The sequence below is a fragment of the Rhinolophus sinicus genome, chromosome 16, assembly GCF_057876585.1.
Source record: "Rhinolophus sinicus isolate RSI-liver-muscle chromosome 16, RSI-T2T, whole genome shotgun sequence".
Lineage (NCBI taxonomy): Eukaryota > Metazoa > Chordata > Mammalia > Chiroptera > Rhinolophidae > Rhinolophus > Rhinolophus sinicus.
Window position 1 is genome coordinate 99,037,613 of NC_142516.1, and position 22,065 is coordinate 99,059,677.

The following is a 22,065-nucleotide window of genomic DNA, read 5'->3' on the forward strand; positions in this document are numbered from 1 at the left end:
AGCTACAGGAACCAGTGATGCTTAAACCCAGCCAGGGTGACGATAAAGAGCAGGAAACACAGGCAATGGACATGGGACTTGTGGAAGAAATAACCTTTACTTTTTAAGCCCGAGATTTGGGCACTGTCACAACATAATCTTACTCTCCTGTTTAGTATACTCCCTCAAGACCAACAGTAGGTTCTTAAAAGAAGAGGGTGAAAAATAAATGTTTATGCATGTGTGAAAAAATAACTCTTCTATCGTCATATGTTTTTGATAGTTTGGCTGGATATTGTGTTTGACTATTACGTTCCTCAATTTTATTTTCCTACCTTCCAGTTTTGATGTTGAGAAGTCCAGTGTCATTCTGATTCTTGATTCTTGATACAAACTTTTTTTCCCCCCCTGTTAGTCTTTTCCTGGTGTTGTAAAAATTTTTGATAGTGTGTCTTGCTGGGGATTTTGTGTCATATATTTAATTACTAGGGAAAATTTTGAATTTCTTAGATAATGTCCACTTGTCCACGTTCTGTGTTCCCTCTTTCTACAATTCCTGCTCAAGGATGTTGGCATTTCAACAGAGGATTCTCCAATTTCCTTATTTCTTTATATTTTTTGTTGCATCTCATTATCTTTCCTATTTTCTTAGCGATATTTTCAGCTTTGTTTTTTAAGCCTTCTGGTTGTTGTTTTTTTTTGTTTATAATATCTTCACATATCATATATGGATATAAACTGTATCATGGTGTTATTTTTCTTGTTGCTTCACTATCTCTCATTTTTCAGGTTTTCTTTTTTGTTATATTTTTGTTATTGTTATTCCAGGTCTCCCTTTTCTACTCTTTTCTTGGTCTATATCTTTCATGTCAGGTTTCCAGCAGGACTCTAGGTAATGACTTCAAAGATGGTATTAGTAGCTCAGACACCAGTTCATCTGCCAGCTCGAGCACCAGCTCTAGCACCTGTAGAGCTAGAGGCAGCTCAGGCACTAGCTCCTAGGTGGGTTTCATAGCTAGATCCAGCACCAGCTCTCATACCAGCGTTGGAACTAGGGCACCATCTTCATCATGGGAACTGGAGCTATAGACAGTCCAGCTCCATAACTTGCCTCCCCTTCCCTAGGAATGGTATCTTTTGTTTGTTTTTTAGTTTTGTTTTATGTTTAATATTCTTTGTGGTTTACTACATTTTAATTTTACAATTCACATACAAGATAATTTAACATCTTAAATCATTAAAAAATAAAATGATATTAGTGATTAAAGGGTCCTGTATCTTTTTTTTATTCTGAGCCAACATGTATACTAGATTATTTTCTTTTGAATAATACTATAGTATTTTGCTTCTCTTCTTAAATTTTGGTAGGCCTTTTCTTGTCCCTTCCAGCTGTTTCTCTTTCTAATCTTAAAAATGTGAACGACTCTCAAGAATCAGTCTTCTGATCTTCTTCCTGTTTATTCTTCTTTGGACACTTGGCCTAATTCTGTGTCTTAATCAATATTTCTATGTGAATAATTCCAAATTCTGCATTCCTTTTCAATATGCCATCCTCAGTCTAAATTCAACAAATATAAACTGAAGGCAACCTTATGATTTTTCCCCAAATGTTTACCCTTCAGTATCTTTATACTAATATTACCATTCTCCGTGTCATCCATATTAAAAAGTTAATAACCTTATTTGACTCAACTCTTCTACTTTAGCCCTTAAATCCAATTTCTCATCCATAACCATCTCTTCTTTGTCTCTTAATTTTCAATACCCGATTCGATATACTAGTTTAAGTCCTTTTGTCTCTCTCCTGAAAAGACATAAAAAACAATCTCCTATTATTTCCTCATGCTCAAAATGGCAAATTACTCTTCTAAAACAGTAATTTATTGAATGAAGTCTTGTAGTCATACACTTTCATTGGCTTTTTCATCCTTTAAGCTCTAACATCCTCAGCTTAGCTCAGACTTATTTCTACTGTTCTTCTATCAAAGATTGCAAGTGAGCATCTCATGGGCGGAAGGCACCTCACAGATATTTATCGTATGATCCGAACAGTTTTTAAAATATTTTACTCTGTGATCTTTTAGACACAATATAATTTGGGGTGTGTATGTAATACCTGAATATACACATTGCAAAATATCTTCTTAAAAATCCTATTCATATTAGAATTTTATACTGACAAAGAGCATTGATGTACAAACAACATCATAAAGAAAATCATGTTTAAGAAATTGTCTGTAAGAATATATTCTTCAGAGTTACATGGTTCTTGTTACGGAAGAATCAGGTTTTCTTTAAGCTAATATCACAATAAATGTCAAGTATTCCTGATAAATCGGCACATTTTGTGGGATATTGGTTTGCAGGAAATATAAAATATATAATGGTAATATGCAAAATATGTGAGGATGGTAGTATTAGGTTGGTGCAAAAGTAATAGCGATTTTTACAATTATTTTTAACCTTTTAAACCACAATTACTTTTGCACCAACCTAATCATTTTTGCCAAAGTGAAGGAAACCACTGCTCTATTATTGTTTTTAACAGAAATGATTTGAAAGTTTTAATAATCTCTAAAAAATTCAGCAGCGATCTTGTCATTTTTACAAATTTTAGTTAAAGGTTGTGGTAGCTCAAACACAATGGCTTTGCTAAAAATTGAGTCATTTAGTCCTTTTAAAGAGCATTACTGGCCCCAGGCTACACATCTCTTTTCCTGAGTTGTTGATTCTCTCTCCTGGGGAAATGTGGATCCATGATATGTCCTTCTAGAATTCGTCACAAATTTACTTGGAGCAGAGAATATTTACATACCAAATACTTACATTTGAGGACCACATTTACTCCCAGCCTGTGTGTAAAGCTTTAAAGTGGAATGTGATCAGGAGTAGAAGGAAGGGTTGGTGTAGAGGCTGTGCTTTTTGTGAAGCTGAATTCACAGGCAGGGAACTGACCACCTCTGTGTGGCCACCACTTTAATAGTAAAATCATGGAGAAAAAAAATTTAGGTGAGTGACCTGAGTGATCACTAAGAATTTTTTATAAAAGTGTATTAGGAATGTATTTATAGAACTACTGAAAAGGATATAATTTTTAATCCAAAGAAATTTACCAGCTATATTTAAAAAAGACCAAAAATTGACATCACTAGGATAGACCAATAACAAAAAAATTGTTTAAAGCATATTCTAAATATGTCAGGAAGAATATAAAATAAGCAATATACTTTTCTAATCCAAAATACTATGTAACAATCACTTATATTCATAAGGATGAAACTATGGAACTGCCGGACAAATATATTCTAATATAATCAGCAAATAAAGATTACATGTGGATATAGTTTTAATATTAAGGTTTCTTTTTTTACAGCTTTCCAAATAATTTAGTATTAAAATACGTTTTTTTCTATGTGCTTTTCAATCATCTGACTGCATATATAACTCCAATATTTCATTTCCAAGTCAATCTAAATATGTTGATTATATTTCTAATTTTCATTTTACAATCTCAGTGAAAATTTTCTACATCAGGGTCTAAAATTTTCTATCCCAAATGTTTCCCATCTTTGAATTACTATTAGTCATTTGGTCTCTTGGAAGGAAGGGAGCTTTTTGCTGAGAACCCTCTGTACCTGTGATCTTACTTTCTACCTCAGTCAGCATCAAGCCGGAAATTGGAAATTCAAAAGCACCATCTAAACTGACTTATACAGTAATATTTGTTAAAAGCAGTTTTTAAAAGATTTAAAAATAACATCACATAGAAGTTATTAATAGCATCAGTATGATCCTGTTACTTTCGTTTGCATGCTCCTTTTTCTGACACTTTGTTTGGTTTCTCCTTTTAGGAATGGCAAAATTCTATTCAGAAGAATGCAGGACTTGCATTTATTGAACTCATCAATGAAGGAAGGTAATTAATTTTACAGTTTTCAGACAACTAGTCTGTACATTTTATTCCACTGGGCAACTGCTCTTTCCTACCATCTGTTCCAAAAATGTGTAAGAAAATGTATTTGAATTAAATAATTTATCGCACAGGTATAGAAACTTTGAAGGAACAAAGTTCAAAGTGTCAAACATATTTTTTGGGGGGGTGGAAGCATGTATGAAATAAAGAGATAAACTTTAGAAGGTTTTTGCGAGATTCGAGCCACATCTTCCTGAGTAGTAAAGTTGTTTTACACAGATCAAGTGAACCCAATCTGCAGCCCCATCTGCCACCCCATCTGTTTCAGAACCATGCTCCGTGTGCACTCCCTCTGCCTATCTCGGCTCATGTAAAATACTTTTCTCTGAACATGTCATGCTATCTGGTATCCAGCTGAAAATGTGAGGGATATTAAATATAGGAAGTATAACAATCTGGTTAGGAATTTATATATACCATTGGTAAAATGATGCTTGAAGTTATTATGTTTGAGCCCATTATTGTATTTTTCACTTTATTATAAACAGTTGTTCACTATGATTTTCCAGTACTTTATTGGCAGTGGATACATTAAGACAGATGTAACTGTCATCATTTTGACACGTACAGCTTCCATCAGCCACAGACCTGCATCCTTTACAACTTGAGTTTCTTCTATATTATAATAATGACTAAATATTTGACATCTATTGTTTATATTTGAAACAAGATTTAATTAAATTGATAAGAAAATAATGCTCACTGTATATAAAACTTACCTTTATCAAGGGAGGAGTCATGAAAGAATATTTTACAACATATTCCTTGAAAATTAATTTATATAGGTATAAAAATACTTTTTAAAATATAGCTTAAATATAGGTTAGTATTATTGGTTTTTTGTCTATCAATGTATTACATTCTGAGAAACAGCTTCTGTTCTTATAACAATTCACCTTATTGTATATTTCTCATTTAGATGGTCCATGATTGAATTATTTTTAGTCATAATAATACTATAAAAATTAAATTTTGTTTTCTCTGCAAAGCAAAAGGTGCAGGAAAATACCACTGTTATTTCATAACAAATATTTTTACATAATAATATGCTCTAGGTTTTGTAATACTTTATTATTGTAAGAATTGATAATAATTATTATCAATCTTCAGGTTATGAAAAATAGAAAGAAGTTTTGCCTAGGCTACTCATTGTCATATCAGTTAAAGAACTCTCTCAAATCACATACATGCTAATTTAGCTAATTTGTTTCAACTGTGAAGTAATAAATAAAAATTATCTTATCATCAGTAAGTTTCTGAACTTAACAGAATTGAACCTCCAACACTTAAAATTATAGTTACTGTCTTAAAAAGGGAGAAGTGTGGAAATGTTGCTAATATTAGAGGTTTTTAGCTTTTGATACTGCTTTATTGTTCAATGGTAGAGTATTTTGTATTGTTTTAGGAAAGGGGTTAGAATTATGGAAAGAGTTATAATTTTGTTTAAATTTCAAACCATGTAAACCTCCAAAATGTTCACCACGTTCCTTGCGCCATTCTAGATTTGTGTTTCTATTTTTACTACCAAGTTTTCCTCCAATAAAGATGGTTTGGGAACAAAAATTGAAATATGAGTAGCTATAACTATACAGGAACAGATCACGTAGAGCAAATGCCTGTTTAGCACCTGCTACATTCCAACCACTATGATAGGAGCTGGGAATAGAGAAGTGAATAAGACAAACAGTAGACTGGCCCATAAAATAATACAAGGGTGCTGTGATACAGGTGGTATAGGTATTAATGTCAGCATAAGGCAAGGCACTTAACCTAGTCTGGAGGGGTGCGTTTTCTGGGTGGTGGGGTTATAATGGTTTTCAAAAAGTGTATCCAAGCAAAGCAAATACAGTGGAGCAAAAATAGTCCTTTCAACAAATGGTACTGGGACAGCAACATTCACATGTGAACAATAACTCTAGACACAGGCCTTATACCTTCACAAAACAAAATAGCTAAAAGTGGATCACAGACCTAAATGTAAAATACAAAACTATCAAACTCCTAGAAGGTAACATTGGAGAAAATCTAGATGACCTTGGCTTTGGTGACGACCTTCTATGTACAGTACCAAAGGCATGATGCGTGAAAGAAAGAATTGATAAGCTGAACTTCATTAAAATTAAAAAATTCTGCTTTATGAAAGACAGTGTCAAGAATGAGAAGACAAACCGTGGACTATGAGAAAGTATTTGCAAAAGACACATCTGAGAAAGGACTTACTTAAAATATACAAAGAACTTTTAAAACTCAACAATAAAAAAACAAACAATCTGGTTAAAAAAATGGTCGAAAGACCTTAACAGACACCTCACCAAAGAAGATACACAGATAGAAATAGCATAGGAAAAGATGCTCCACATCATATGGCATCAGGGAAATGCAAATGAAAACAATGAGATACCCTACACACCTATCAGAATGGCCCAAACCCAGAACACTGACAGCACTAAATGCTGGTGAGGATGTGGAGCAACAGGAACGCTCATCCATTGCTGGTGGGAGCACAAAAGGGCACAGCCAGTTTGAAAGATAGGTTTGTGGCTTCTTACAAAACTAAACTTATTCTTGCCATACAATACAGCAATTGCATTCCTGTCTACCCAAAGGAGTTGAACACTTATGTCCAGATAAAAACCTGCACATAGATGTTTATAGCCACTTTATTCATGATTGCCAAAACTTGGACACATCCAGGACATACTTCAGTGGGTGAATGGATAAATAAACACCCATTCATTCATGTGATATATCCAGAAAATTGAATATTTATTATTTAATGCTAAAAAAGAAATGAGCTATCAATCCATGAAAAGACATGGAGGAACCTTAATTGCATATTGCTAAATGAAAAAAGCCAATCTGAAAAGGCTAATACTCTGTGATTTCAAAAATATGACATTCTGGAAAAGGGAAAACAATGGAGATAGTGCTTGCCAGGGTGTGAGGGGAGGGAGGGATGCATAGGCAGAGCACAGAATTTTAGAGCTGTGAATCTGTTCTGCATGAGACTACGGTAGTGGATACATATTCTTATGTATTTGTCCAGCCCACACACAGACAACACCAACTGTGAGCCCTGCCCTAGTGCAGACTGTGGACTCTGGGTGGTGATGCCGTATTATTGTGGGTACATCATCTGTAACAAATATACCCCTCTAGTGGTAATGCGGGGAGGGGGAGAGGAGGGTATCTGGGAAATCTGTCTTCTGCTCAAGTTTACTGTGAACTTAAATCATTTTAAAAAATAGTCCACTAGAAAAACATGGAGGGGGTTTCCTAAAAAATTTAAAAAACTTACATCCAAACATGCCATCTTAGCTGGAAACTGTTTTCAGGCAGCCAGCAGGTACGCAATTGCATGTTGTGTGCTAGCCACTGAGAGGCCAGGTCATTCCTCATGGCAGGGATCATTGGCAAGGGTCGAGCCAGGAAGGAGTTTGTCAGCTGCGCTAAGGTGCCTGGGGTGTAGTTGATGATGTTTAGGCATAACCTGAGTGTGGCGAATGGATATCAGGGCCTCAAGACTGGAAGAGAGGTACCAATCTGAGGTTTCAGTAATCCTATTGCAGATGATGATGTCAGAAACTGACAAATAGTGGCTATCAGGATGGAAGAAGTCAACAAATTTGATGAATCTTTCAGAAATTAAATCAATAGAATTGCTGATAGACTGGATGGGAAGAGGGGAAAGAAGGAATCAAAGATCACTTGATTGCTAGCTTTAGTAACTGGATGGTTTATAGTACAAACATAGTTTACTTAGAACAATATGGAAGGAGGAGCACAGCTTGGGTGAGAGATGTTTTCACTTGGTGACACTGAATTTGTAGCGTCTGTGCAATGTCCAAATGGAATTGTTGAATAGGCATCCTGGAATTTGGGTCTCTAGCTCTCCAAATGATACAGCTACAATGGAAATTTAGTTTTAGGAGTTATCTGCTTATGTGGCAAGTGGTAGGTAAGGATACGGGTGTGATGCTCGGGGTGGGGGGGTGTCGAGTGAGCACAGAACCTGGGACCACGCTTGTAACTCAATTTCTGCTGGAGTCCTCTTTCCTCACATCTTTACACAATTGGTTGTTTACCCTCATTCAGGAATCAGCTTGAATGTCACCTCTCAGAGACTCCCTTGACCATCTTGTTGATTTTCACTCTTCTATCACAGGACTCTATTTTAACATTTAATAATATCTCAAATTATATTGTCTCTCTTCCTCACTAAAATGTACTTTTCCTAAGAACTCATCTTATTTGCTGATATCTCCTTGGTTTCTGGAATAATACCTCGCACGTAGTTTGCAATCACAAATATTTATTGAAGGAATGAAGAAAACAATGGTTTCGTAGAATGAGGATAAATGAATAGTCAACAAGAGGATTTTTAAGTTAGGATCAAAGGAGCCTCTAGATTCAGTGACAAGAGGGTCGTGTGGATTTCACCCAGACTTACCCTGGAGAGCACCTGTGTCCTAACGATGCCTGGTACAGACCCAGGCCCTGCTCTGTTGGAGCTTACAATCTAGTGGGGACAGCTGTCTTTCTCCTTAAGTTATTTAAGCAATAAATGTACCAAAGGGCAAGCAGAGGGCGCTATGGGAGCCAATAAAGAGGGAAGTAGCTTTTGAGAAAGTGGTGACTTAGAGTATTGGGGACAGAGCCAAGTTGTTTTGAGCTGAAGAGTGGGAGATGAGTATAGACAGTAAGTACACACAACTATAAGTTTGAACAAGAAGGGAAAACAAAACAGGGTGGTTGCTGGAGGTGGATAAGGTTTCTTATTGGAGGTGGGAATTTTTTAGAAGGAAGGACTTGAGTCTTTTTAAATGCTGATGGAAAGAAGTCAGTATGGTAGGAAGGCAAGAAGTAAAGTTTCTACTCTATTGAAAGAGTCAAATCTCTGAGGGGCGAGACTGAGGTCCAGGGACTGGCCTTTTGTAGAAGAACATTGAGAAAAGAGGAACATTTGTGACAACATGGATGGATCTTGAGAGAGTAATGCTGAGCGAAACAAGTCAGACAGAAAAAGCAGAGAACCATGTGATTTCATTGATATGTGGTATATAAACCAAAAACAACAAAATAACAAGACAAACAAATGAGAAACAGAAACTCATAGACACAGACAATAGTTTAGTGGTTACCAGAGGGTAAGGGGGGCGGGGGGTGGGGGGTGGGAGATGAGGGTAAGGGGGATCGAATATATGGTGATGGAAGGAGAACTGACTCTGGGTGATGAACACACAATGGGATTTATAGATGATGTAATACAGAATTGTACACCTGAAATCTATGTAATTTTACTAACAATTGTCACCCCAATAAATTTAATAAAATAAAATTAAAAAAAAAAAAAGACAATACAAAAAAAAAGAGAAAAGATGCAGACAGTACATTTTTGTCAGGATTCAGAGGGGTTCTTTCATGATGCCTTCTATTTTCTATATGAAGTGTCAGATAGGGCCATTTATCGAGAATGAAGGAAATTTGGGGAGTTGGGCCTCATATTTGAGAAGATCAAATAATATTGGACTTAGCCACTATAGAAAAATAAGGAAGAATAAAAAAACTAAGGAAACCTAAGAGACTTGCCAGAATGTTTGGGGAACAGAACTGAGGTTTCTGTCTTTGATATTATAATGTTTTCCCCAGTGGTCCACAGCATTAAAGAGATGTGCATTTGCTTTAAGACATTCACTTCTCTTTAATGAAAATAGTCTCTTCACCGAGTACCAACCCCTCCCCATTCCTAATCCAGATTAGGTGCCTTTGCCTTCCTATGTTCTCGTAGTACCTTCCATTTCCCCCTGAGTTATACTTCCCATACATAGTGTTGGTGCTTATTTATTTGTAGTGTATTTTTATGGCTATTTCTGCAGTGCCTATTATAATACAAAGCATATGTATGTTATTTGTACCAAATTCAAATGTCAGTTCTGCTATTGATAAACTGTTAGACTCTAGGCATGTAACATAATCTCCCTCTGACCCTGTTCCACAGCTGTAGAATAGTGTAACACCTTTCTTGCTCAGTTTCTCTGAAGGTTGGAAATAATATATATGGCATTTACTACAACTGCTGTAATACAGGCATTAAAAAAATGGAAGGTTTTTATTAGGTTGGTGTACAAGTAATTATGGGTTTTGCAATTAATTTTTACCTCTTAAACCGCAATTACTTGTGCACCAAACTAATGTTTGGTTATTACTTAGTGTAGGTATTTAGAATTTTGCCCACTCCCACCTTTAGTTTGGTTCATTTCCTTTCAGTTTAGACCTTTCTCTTTCATAAATTTGAACTGGGAGTTCCAGGTCAAAAAATACCATATTTAGGTAGTTGGGATGCAGTTACAGTAAAGGCACGTTGCTCTGTTTATCTGGCTTCTATTTTTTTGATGCGTACTATGTGCTAGGCACAAATTAGATTCTTTACACATGTTTGTATCTCATTTGCCTGGACATAGAGTTTTTTTTTTTTGTTTTTTTTTTTAACTTTTTCTAATAGTTTAAAGTGAAACACAAAAAACACTTTCTCTTTGTTGTTAAAATATGTCTTTAATTTGTCCTTGTGGGAATGAAGATAAAAATCTTTAAGTGGAAATTGTTATGAATGTTTATCCTACTTAACAGCTACACTCGTGAATATAATTCATCAATCATAGCTGGAGAAAGCGATTGTGCAGTTGTCTACAATTAACAGGACAAAAACAGTTGATGAATGTGCAGCTGAATTAAAATACTCCCTAGGACAGGCTGAAATTATAAACTGGATCATTTAAAGGAAAATAACAAAGGATCTTTATAATTAAAACAAAGCAAGGTTAATGGGATGTAAAATTGCCTATAATATCTTGGCAATAATAATTGGATTTTAAATTATTAAACTATGAATTGAACTATAAAGCAAATAAAAAAGACTTTTTAAAATTATGTAATTTGAGTGATCTTTTGAAATAAATTAATCATTTGCCTAAAATAAACCTTTATCGCTTTTTGGAAAGCATATAGGATATATTTTATGGATATTCATAAAAAGCCGGGATTTTTTTTGTTTGTTTCGTGTCTTTGACTTGGTAAAAACTCTATTTACAAAAACAGTTTTGTATTCTAAAACTGTAAGATAAGAAACTTTTTCTCAGCATTGAGATTCTGGTTTACTGTTGAACCAAAAATCCCTGGAAACTCCTCGAAAACAGGAGTTCCCTCTCTATATTTTTTTCATGTAGAACATAATCTGTACCTTTTTCTTAGTTCTCTGTTATTTATTTTACACATGTAATAAGTTATTAAACATACTGAATTTTTTAAATGAATAAGGTGAAAAAAACATCTGTGCTTTTACAAAATTAATTGTGTGTCTTAAATATTATTGCTAATTTATAGACTTTAGATATTAATGATAAATAAAAAATGTTATTTACCTAAAACTAAGATGAGCAACTCCCGTTTAATAATGGCTAGATTTCAAGTAATAGGGAAATACATTTCAGAATTTAGTGATCATAAATTTCATTTGAATTACATGTTTTTACACTTTAAACCATATTTAAACTATATATGCATATGCATGCGTATTGAGTTTTTTTCTCTTCTGTGAATAACTTTAAATGTGCTTTTTTCTAGGCACCGTTATTTTAACATTGGTGAGAGTTAAATATTGAAAAACAAAAAAAGGGTTGAATATCCTATTTGGGATATATTTATGTCTGTGCCATATTCTCCTGTTGTTTTTTTGTTTTTTGTTTTTAATTTATTTCCTAGGGACATAACTTTTGTATTGTTGTTCTTAGCTTACTTATTTCAAGCAAATGCTTGTCAAGATTCAGGTGATCTATGTCTTTATTAGAAAACATTGATTTCATTTTCATTCCATTCTGACATAACTAGAATCAACTTGGCAACAGAGGATACTAGAGTTAGCCTTTGCGTTTCTGACTGGTATTTTGTGTAAATAGCAGATACAGGCTGTGGGAATGGTTATGCCAACATGAAGGTATGTTGTGTATGGCCAAGTCCAAGAATACACTAAAGATGAGAGGTGAAGGAATAGGATGAGCAAGCCACATAAGACAAGAATATAGTCATGGCCTGGGCCATAGATTTTAGTTTAGGAACTCTAACCAAGGGGCCAGGGAAATGGAAGCATTGAGTTATAAGCTGATCACTTGCCATACTGGTAAAGTAAGAACACATAGACGATTTCTATTCCTCGGTTGTGTTGTACAGAGCAACATTCGAGAAATCAATACTTGTATAACTTGTCTGTTGTAAAGAGTCACAGTTCAATGCTAGACAAGGATTAAGAAAAACTTATTACTGTTTTCTAATTACAGAGGTAGTATAATACCTTTACAGACACTACTGAAGTTTTAAGCATCTACATAATTACTTTATATTTGAAAAAACAAGCCTGAATAAATAGTTATAAAATACACATCAAGTGGTTTAGATTTACTAGTGATACAAATACATTTTACATGTGCTTTTCATCTCCAGCTAACTTATAATTGAGAAGTTAGGGGTTACATACTGACAAAAATAAAGTTCAGAATGTCATAGTATATAATAAATAAAAGTACAAATAAATGATAGAAAAGTTGCAATGACTTGAGAGGAAGGAACTATCCCTGTGGAGAGTAATCACTGAAGAGGGCTTCTCTTAGGAGATAGGACCTAAGCAAGTACAGGCACATGGTGAGGGATGAGAGAAAGAAACCAGTCTTTGTTTTATTTGTGAAATTAAGGTTTCAGACAACAGAAAATACTTTTATGTCCTTCATTATTTAACAAAACAAGTGGGATATAATTTTATTTGCAAAAGCCATAATCTCTGTCTTTGAGCTTTATATTATTTAACTAGCCAGCAGTTTTCCTGACTTTGAAGTAAGGACCAGTACTTTACTTGATTATTAATGCTAATAGGGTTTATAATATTTTTTCTATATCATAGTATGTGAAATATATTTTGAAAAAGCATTACTCATGCTTATAAAATAGACTTCAAAGCAATTCGTTATATCAAAGCCTAGTTTTTTTTGTTGTTGTTTTTTCTAGCAAAATGTAAGAAAACAATGGACTTAACTTAGGAGGCAGAGTCAATGTTAAAAAGAGAATTTAAATATTTCTACCAAACACTTAAGGAAGAAATAATACCAGTTATGCTCAACCTCTTCCTGAATAGGAATAGACAATACTTTACAGCTCACTTTATGAGACCTCATCATCCTAATAATAACACCAAAGACATTATAAGACATGAAATTACAGACCAATGTCCACCATAAGTATAGGTAAAATAACCCTTAATAAAATTTGGCAATCAAATTCAGCAACATATGAAAAGGATTACATCATGAGCAAGAGGCGTTTATCCCAAGAATTCAAAGTTGGTTTACTGTTCAAAAATATCCATGAATGAAATACACCATATCTACACAACAAAAATGAAAATAATATATATCATTTTTCAATAGATGTAGTGAAAGAATTTTAAAAATTCAACATCTATTCATGACATAATTGTCAGTAAACTAGAAATTAAACTCCCTTGGTGTGATAAATGGTATCTACAAAAACGTGTAGCTAACATTCTTCTCAATGGTGAAAGACTAAATGCTTTTCCCCTAGATCAAAAACAAGGCGAGGATGTTCTCACTCACCACTTGTATTCAACATTGGGCCGGGCTGGAGGTCTTACCCAGTTCAATTAGGAAACTGGAAAATTCTCAGATGTCTAAAAAAATGGTAGTAGAACTAATAAGTGAATTTGGCAAAGTCATAGGATATAAGATCAATATTCAAAAATTAATTATAGTAACATATTTCTATGTGAAATATTGGGCATTTAAATAAAAAATAAAACCACTATAATTGTATCAAAAACGAAATGCTTAAGGGATGTACTAAATAAAATATGTGAAAAATCTGTGCAATAAAAACTACAAAATGTTTCTGTGAAAAATTTAAAGGTAAGTAAATACTGAAATATACTGTGCTCATGGATCAGAAGACCTAACATGGTTAAGGCTTTAGTTCTCCCCAAACTGATCTGTAGAGTCAGATCTAATCAAAATTCCAGCAGGTTTTTTTGGTTTGGGTAGAAATTAAAAAGTAATTTTCAAATGTATGTGAAAATACAACAGACTTTTGATGACCAAAACAAATTGAAAAAGAATAGAGTTGGAAGATTATTGTAAAGATAGATGGATCAATGGAAGGGAGGAAAGAACATCTTATAACTCAATAATAAAAAGAAAAACTATTCAATTCAAATTGAGCAAACTATTTGAACAGATGCTGCACCAAAGAAAATATACAAATGACCAATCAGCACATGAAAAGATGCTCCACATCATTATTCACCTGGGAAATTTAACTTTAAACCACAGATAGCAATATGTACTGTAACGGATATAATTAAATAGATTGGTGATACTAAGTATTGCTGAGCGTGTGAAACCACTGGAATACTGGTAACTTACTGGTGAGAGTGCAAAATAATACATATACCTGGAAAACAGTTAGTCAGCATCTTAAAAGCCTACACATACAGTTAACATTTGACTCAATACTTTCAGGCCTAAATATTTTCCCAAGAGAAATAAATATAGGTCCACATTAAGACAGATATGAATGTTCATAGCAGCTTTACTTGTAAGAACCAAGACTGGAAATAACCCAAATGTTCATTAGCAGGTAAATGGATAAACTAATTATGATGTATCATTACATAGAATACTACTCAGCAATAAGAAGGTCTGAGCTACTGATGCACATGATGTCTGTGAAACTTGAAAGGGTTGTGTGAAGCTAAAGAAGTTAGACAGCAAAGCCATATTCTGTGACTCCATTTATGTGGCATTACATTTTAATAAACTTCCTAGAAGAAAACATAGCCAGTAAGTTCCTTGACATAGGTCTTGGCAATGATTTTTTGAATCTGACACTGAAAGCAAAAGGAAATATGAACAAGTGGGACTATATCATACTAAAAAGATTCTGCACAGCCAAAGAAGCCATCAATAGAAAGAAAAGGCAGCCTTCTGAATGGGAGAAAACATTTGCAAATCATATACTGATAAGGGGCTAATATGCAAAATATGTAAAGAATTCATGCAACTCAACAACAGAAACAAACAATTTGATCTAAAAATGGACAGAAGATCTGAATAGACGTTTTTCCAAAGAGATACACAGCTATCCAAGAGGTACCTGAAAAGATGATTTGCATTTCCCTAATCATCAGGGAAATGCAAATCAAAACCACAGTGAGATACCACCTCACACCTGTTAGAATGACTATCATCAAAAAGAGAAGAGATAACATGTTGTTGAGGATGTGGAGAAAAGGGAGTCCTTGTGCACTGTTGGTGGTAAATTGGTGCAGTCACTATGGGAAATAGTATGGAGTTTCTTCAGAATATTTTTGAGAAGAACTACCATATGATCCAGCTATTTTACTTCTCGGTATTTATCCGAAGAAAACAAATGCTAACTCAAAATGATAGCTGCACCCCCATATTCATTGCAGCATCATTTACTATAGCCAAGATATGTAAACAACCTAAATGTCCAGTGATGGATGAATGGATAAAGAAAGTGTGGTGGTGGTAGTGGTGTGTGTGCGTATGTGTGAGTGTGTACACAATGGAATATTATTCAGCCATGAAAAGAATGAAATCTTGCCATTTGCAGCATCATGGATAGACCTTCTGAGAATTATGCTAAGTGAAATAAGTCTGACAAAAAAAGAAAAATAATGTATGATCTTTCTTAAATGTAGAATATAAAAAAGAAGAAAGCAATAAAACCAAGCTCATAGGTATGGGGAACAGATTAGTGGTTGCTGGAGGTTGGAGGTGGGTGAAGTGGGTGAAGAGCATCAAAAGATAAAAATGGAAAAAGAAAAGTTTGTTGAACATGTAGATGTTGTGGTCTCACCTGAAACTCATCGAATCAGACTCTAGGCAGGACTGAGACATCACCATTTGTCATGTGCCCTGCAAGTGGTCATGCTCTTCATTGTACACCAGAATTTGAGAACTGCGGGGCTTAATTCACTCATCTTAACAGCCATGTAAAGTTATCCCTATCTTTACCCATAACTCGCAACTTAAACATAATCATAATCTAACTCAGTTGTTGTCCATGCTGCTCTAAGAAGTATAACTATTAAGTTCATTATAGATTAATGTAACAATCTGCTTTATATATTTGACATTAGGAGATTTATTTGAAGACACCAATGAAAGTATTTAGTATTTAAGAGAATAAGTATTTTTCATATATCTATATATATATACATATATATGTGTGTATGTATATATATATATATACATACACACATACATACATATATATTTTCTAACAGCCCTATATGTAGATTTTTAAGTCTCTAGGGTCTGTTATTCCATCTTCCCTTCTTCACCACCAGTAGGACTCAGAACAGCTTCTACATAGACCACACTATACCCCAGTTTTCTAATCTTTGTATTTCACAGCTCTTAGAATTGAGTAAATTGAGTTATGCTTCAAAACACAAGAGTTTAATTAGTATCACAGTTCAAAACTGATAATGCAAATTACAAATCTAAGTTATGAATATGAAGAAATGCTTTGAAGCCCCACCACAGCCTTACATGGAGCTCCATATAACTAAGTATCACTTTCTGTCATCTGTTTTTTTCCCTCCTAATGAATATAAAGATAACCAATGTATCAGTGTGTACCTTTTAGAAAAGTGAGCTGCGATTTTTGTGTGTCAAAGACTTTACAAATAATCGCTCACATGCTCCTAACAACCATATGATGTAATTGTTTTCCCTCCGTAAAGGAAATGTACTTTGGGAATGCGGGAAAGTTAGTGTCAGATACTTCTCAGGGCAACAAGGCATTTGTTCTGTTTTCATCAGATGAAGACTTGTTGGTATTAAATTGAATCATGAACTAGTAGATCTCAAAGCTTGTAAATATTTTCCAAAGTAAAAATATTTTGAATTAAAATTTTTTAAAAATAAAAATTATAAGTTTTTCCAGATTTTTAAAAACTCTATTAAAGGACTATAGCACTGAAAGAAATCAAGCTTCCCCAATCCAGCCAGACTCTACCTTGCAGTGTCACCAGAAACTCTTATGCTTTCCTTTTGAGTGACACTGAGGTATTACACCTGCTCCTGCCCTGTGTGACCTCTTCACTTCCAATCAGCGTCTGTCTTCTTGACTAAGTAAATTGGAATCTTAAAATATAATCTTACAGTTTGGGCATTTACTCTTTCCTCCAGTATATAGGACCTCTGAAATAGTAATCAAGAAACTAAAACTCGGATACAGAGAAAATTGTTTGTCCAACTCATAATGCTATCAAAAGGCAGACCTTCAGTACAAACTAGTTCTGCCTTTTGTCCCCTCATTCATTTACTGATGATGGAAGACTAATTTGACCTCTCCCGTTGCCTTTTCTATTGATTTTTTTTCTTTCATCAAATTACAGAGGTTATTTATATTTAAAATTCAGGATCTCAGAATCTGCGCTCAAAGACAAGCAATTTAAATGACAGCAAACTGCATAAAACTATGTACTTCCTAGAACATCAGCACTTGGCCTGCTGATGTCTATTCCACTGGAAATAGAATGCTTTGTTTTGTCTCCTGACTTCTTTCCTAAATCCATAGCGACCCTGTTTTTAGAACAGGAATGAATATGATTCCTGTTCTAGTTCCTTTGAAAAATAAACTTACAGTAGAAGCTGAAGACCACTTCATTCCTTTCCTGTGCTGTATAGATACTGTGAAGAGGAACATGTTCTGTAACAGATATTCCTAAGTTATGTCATATTTTTATTTTTATTTACCTTTTTATTTTCTGTGTTAAATGTGTCATAGAAGTTCATAGTGTTAAAAAACTGCCCTATTATGAAAAGCCAATTTGTTCTTTGCTCTCCTTCTAACATCCATTCAGTCATTTATCCATTTAGCCTTATAATATTGATGAGTCCATACTTTATGACAGGTACTGTGCAAATCATATTGGATACACAGGTGAATCAGCATTGTAACTTATTTAAAGAACCCCACAGTCTGAGAGACTTGTTCAAAAGAAAAGAAAGAAAAAAACACAAAAGCAATGCAATAAATATTGTAATTCCCAGAATGTTTGAGAAATTGTGAGATCTTTTGGCTCCATTGAGAGGAGGGAATGACAGAAGTTGCAGGAAGAAGAAATGCCACAAATAAAGGTGAGGGATAGCATGACTCATTAACGGAACTGCAAAAGCTTTTCTAGAACATAGAATAAGTATGATCAAGTGGCTGCAGATAAGGCTGGAGAGAAGACAGACGTCTACATAAAATATGTTTGACTGTTATCTTGTCTATTGTAAGTATTGACTGAAGAAATTTAATTTTAAGTAATGCTAATGTTAAAGTGACAAATAATGTTGGAAGGGTGAAAGAACTGGAGGAGGCAGAAAATTCAGGGGGCTGTTGTAATCCAATGAGAGAGGATTGAGGCTTAAATTAAAGCAGTGTTAGTGGTATGAATAAACATATTAAAATATATTAAGGAGGTAAAATTGACAAAACTTGATGATTAACTTAGTATGGGATTATTTAAAAGTCACATTTCAATGGACTGCAAGTGAATAGGGACTTCTGTCAGAGCAGTATTTACTCAGTGATCTGAGGTTACCTTCTGCTGCCTTCAGATACTACATTCATTCAGATACGTACTGCATAGGGTATGATCTTTGAGGCAACATGGGTCTTATAAATGGTTTAGGAGTTCCCCAGGGCCACCCCTACACCCTATAAATTGGTGCCTCAAGGAGTAGGAATGCCCTGGCAGCATATGCCTAAATCAGCAGTGCTGTCGGGGTTTTAAACCTTAGGCCAGAAATTAAGTGAAGAATTTAGTCAGGGCTTTCAAGTTAAGCCAGCATCCTTAATTAGAGGCTGATATGTTTCTTCTGGGGCCTCCTTAATATCAGCAGAAATAAAAGCAAACATGTACCGACATTACGTCTTTTGGACTCCTGCAGATTAAAACCACAAATGATGTAACAATCAAAGATGACTAAGTCTATGAGATTGGAAGCCATTTTCAATAAGGAAAAACAAAAATTTAGATCTCCAACGATTGTGGTGATTAGAATGGTGAAATACGGAAAATAGGCACAAAGGTGAATGAATAAAAAGATCATCAAAATGAACAGGAAGATTTTGAAAACTGAAACTTGTAGAATTTAAAAAATATAATTTGGAAAAATCCATGTATTGATGATTCATCACATTAAACAAAGTTGGAGAGATTTAGTTACTTGAAACATATATTTTTTAAAATTTACTTAGAATGCAGAAAGAGAAAGATGAAAAATGAAAGCAGTTTTAAGAGATATGAAGTGGATCTAGAATGTTTAATTTACAAGTCACTAGAATTTAAAAAGCAAAGAATACAGAGTATATGAAATATTGTGAAAGATGATTCTTGTGAATATTTAAGAACTGATTGAAACCAAAACATGACTGTAGAAGTACGGGAATCAAAATGTGCCTCACTAGGATAAATAAAAAGAAACCCAGGCTAGATGCATGGTACTGGCATTGTAGAATACCAAAGATAAAGAAATAGAAATACCCATAAAGAAATAACAGGTATCCACAAAAAGAGAAATAGGTAAAGCAACTGAAATTACCTCATAGATGTGCACTTTCAGAAAAACTCAGATGGTCTTAAAGTTAACTTTCAAATATCCTTTGATTTTTTTAAATGCAGTAATTGCTTATTGTGAAAGAAAATATTTTAAAATATCTGAAAAGGGCTAATCATTGTTTTAATTAGCCAAATGAAAAGAATTAATGTTAGAATGTCCACAGAAGGATGGAAGAAATAAACATGATTAAAAGGTTTTACTTTAAAAAGTATTGTTGGCTAATAAAATTACAATAATTCTTTTAAAACTTAACGAACTGGGGCAAGGAACTTAATTTTTTCTGAGCTGTGGTTTCTTATTTTCAAAAATGAAAATAATCTATATCTCTGAGGATTCTTGTGAGGATAAAGTATTATGTGTAAACTATGTTATTACCTAGCTTTCAAACAGTTTGGTGATAGTTTTTATGGTCAGTATCATCATCATCATCGTGTGGTTTAAACCAACTACCATTTTTATTTTATTTTTTTTAATCTCTCATGAGTCTCATTTACTGGGCTCGGCTAAGCAATTCTTTTGCTCCATGTGGAGTTGTCTGGGGCTGTGGAACCTGAGAGGCTGGCTTTGTGCTGGGAGCTCATCTAGGCCTGGGAGCCTGAGCATCTCTTTTCTTGAGTTTCTCCACATGCTGTGAGCTTCTCAGCATTGCTGAGCATTGAGAGAGTTCCAAGAAAGAAGGGCAAAAGCTGCAAGGCATCTTATGCCCTTGCATCGAAAATCACATAGCATCACTTCTGTTGTATTCTGTTGGTCATAGGAGGTCACCGAGCAGCCCTGAGGGGAGTGGAAAAAGACTCCTCTTTTTGATGGAGCGATGGCAAAATCACACTCCAGAAAAGCGTGTGGGATGGGAGTTACTGTTGCAGCCATCTTTGGAAATAACCTCTGCCCGTGCTGTGTAGATATGAAAAGATCTTCAAGATATATTGCTAAGTGAGAAAAGCTAGGTAGAGACATCTGTATAATATACTAATATTAGTGTAACAAGGTAGTGAAAAACAATATATTTGTGTTTTCTTATGTATATTTTAAAAATCACTGAAAGTATGTAAGAAACCAATAGCAGTGGGTGCTTACTGAGGTTGGAAATCAGGCGGAAAGGGGATCTAGTGAAAGGCTTCTCACTGTGTATCTTAAGACACTTTAAAAAGAGAATTTGAATATATAAATAAGTAACTTTTCTTGTTAAAAAATGTTTGCTCCGTGTTTGCATTTTTTATTGAACTTCTTGGGGTGACCTTGGTTAATAAAATTGTATAAGTTTCAAGTGTACAATTCTAGAATATATCATCTATATATTGTGTGTTCATCACCAAAAGTAAAATGTCCTTCCGTCACCATACATTTGACCCCCTTTCCCTTCTTCTAGTTCCCTCCTCCCCCCTTACCCTCTGGTAACCACTAAACTGTTGTCTGTGTTCATGAGTTTGTGTCTCTTTGTCTTGTTCCTTTGTTGCTTTCAGTTTTATATCCCACATCTGAGTGAAGTCATATGGTTCTTGACTTTTTCTGTGGTTCGCAATTTATTTTGCTTAGCATGGTAATCTCAAGATCCATCCATGTGGTCACAGATGTTAGTTTTTCATTTTTTCTTATGGCTGAGTAATATTCCATTGTGTGTACGATGTACCACATCTTGTATTGGTGGTATAGTGGTGAGCATAGCTGCCTCCCTTGTTTGCATTTTTTAAAGTTCGTTTCACTGTAGTTCCATCTTAGAATTTAGAATCTTAGCATTTAAATAAATTTTAGATGCCATTTAGTCCTATTACCTGTATTAATTAAAGTAAGAATCCAGTCTATAGATTTCTTAATATATGGTCATCTAGCACTTGTGTGAAAATTTACTTCCAAGATAGTGAATTCTGTTGTTTCAACCATTTTAAAACATTCCATCAAAAATCATTTATTTTTATTGCATTGACTGAACTTTATTAAGTGAATGATTTGTTCACAAAACACTATATTTAATAGAGGCATTGCTGTAACAGTTTTATAGCATATTTCTATATGTCAAATACCATTGAATTATAATTTCAACTATATTAATTTTATAATGTAGCTTTGTCTGAAATTTATGCATAGTCTGATTATTGAAAAAATTGACTAACCAAAGCTTTTGAGAATAATAATTCCAAAGGTATTTTTCTTTTTAGGTTACTATGCCATGCTATGAAGGACCACATAGTTCGTGTTGCAAATGAAGCTGAATTTATTTTGAACAGACAGAGAGCCGAGGATGTACATAAACATGCAGAATTTGAGGTAAGGTTTGGGGAACAGATTAGAGTCTGCTTTTCTGTTATCAGCCAACTGTCACCGATGGTAACCTTACATTAAGAGAGTTTTTTTTTTTAGAGGAAAATTTTACTGAAGGCATTTCAGTTCTTTAGCAAATGTCAAACCCAG

The 22,065-nt window shown here is 34.2% G+C and overlaps 1 protein-coding gene across 7 annotated transcripts in view; it reads left to right on the plus strand.

The window, feature by feature from the left end:
• Nucleotides 1–22,065, plus strand: part of NBEA (neurobeachin) — a 662,791-nt gene that overhangs the window by 337,201 nt on the left and 303,525 nt on the right. For all 7 annotated transcript variants that reach the window (XM_019736455.3, XM_074330023.2, XM_074330024.2 and 4 more), the window contains 2 exons: nucleotides 3,831–3,895; nucleotides 21,813–21,921. In XM_019736455.3, coding sequence (XP_019592014.2) covers nucleotides 3,831–3,895; nucleotides 21,813–21,921 — 174 coding nt within the window. The remainder of the gene's footprint in view (nucleotides 1–3,830; nucleotides 3,896–21,812; nucleotides 21,922–22,065) is intronic.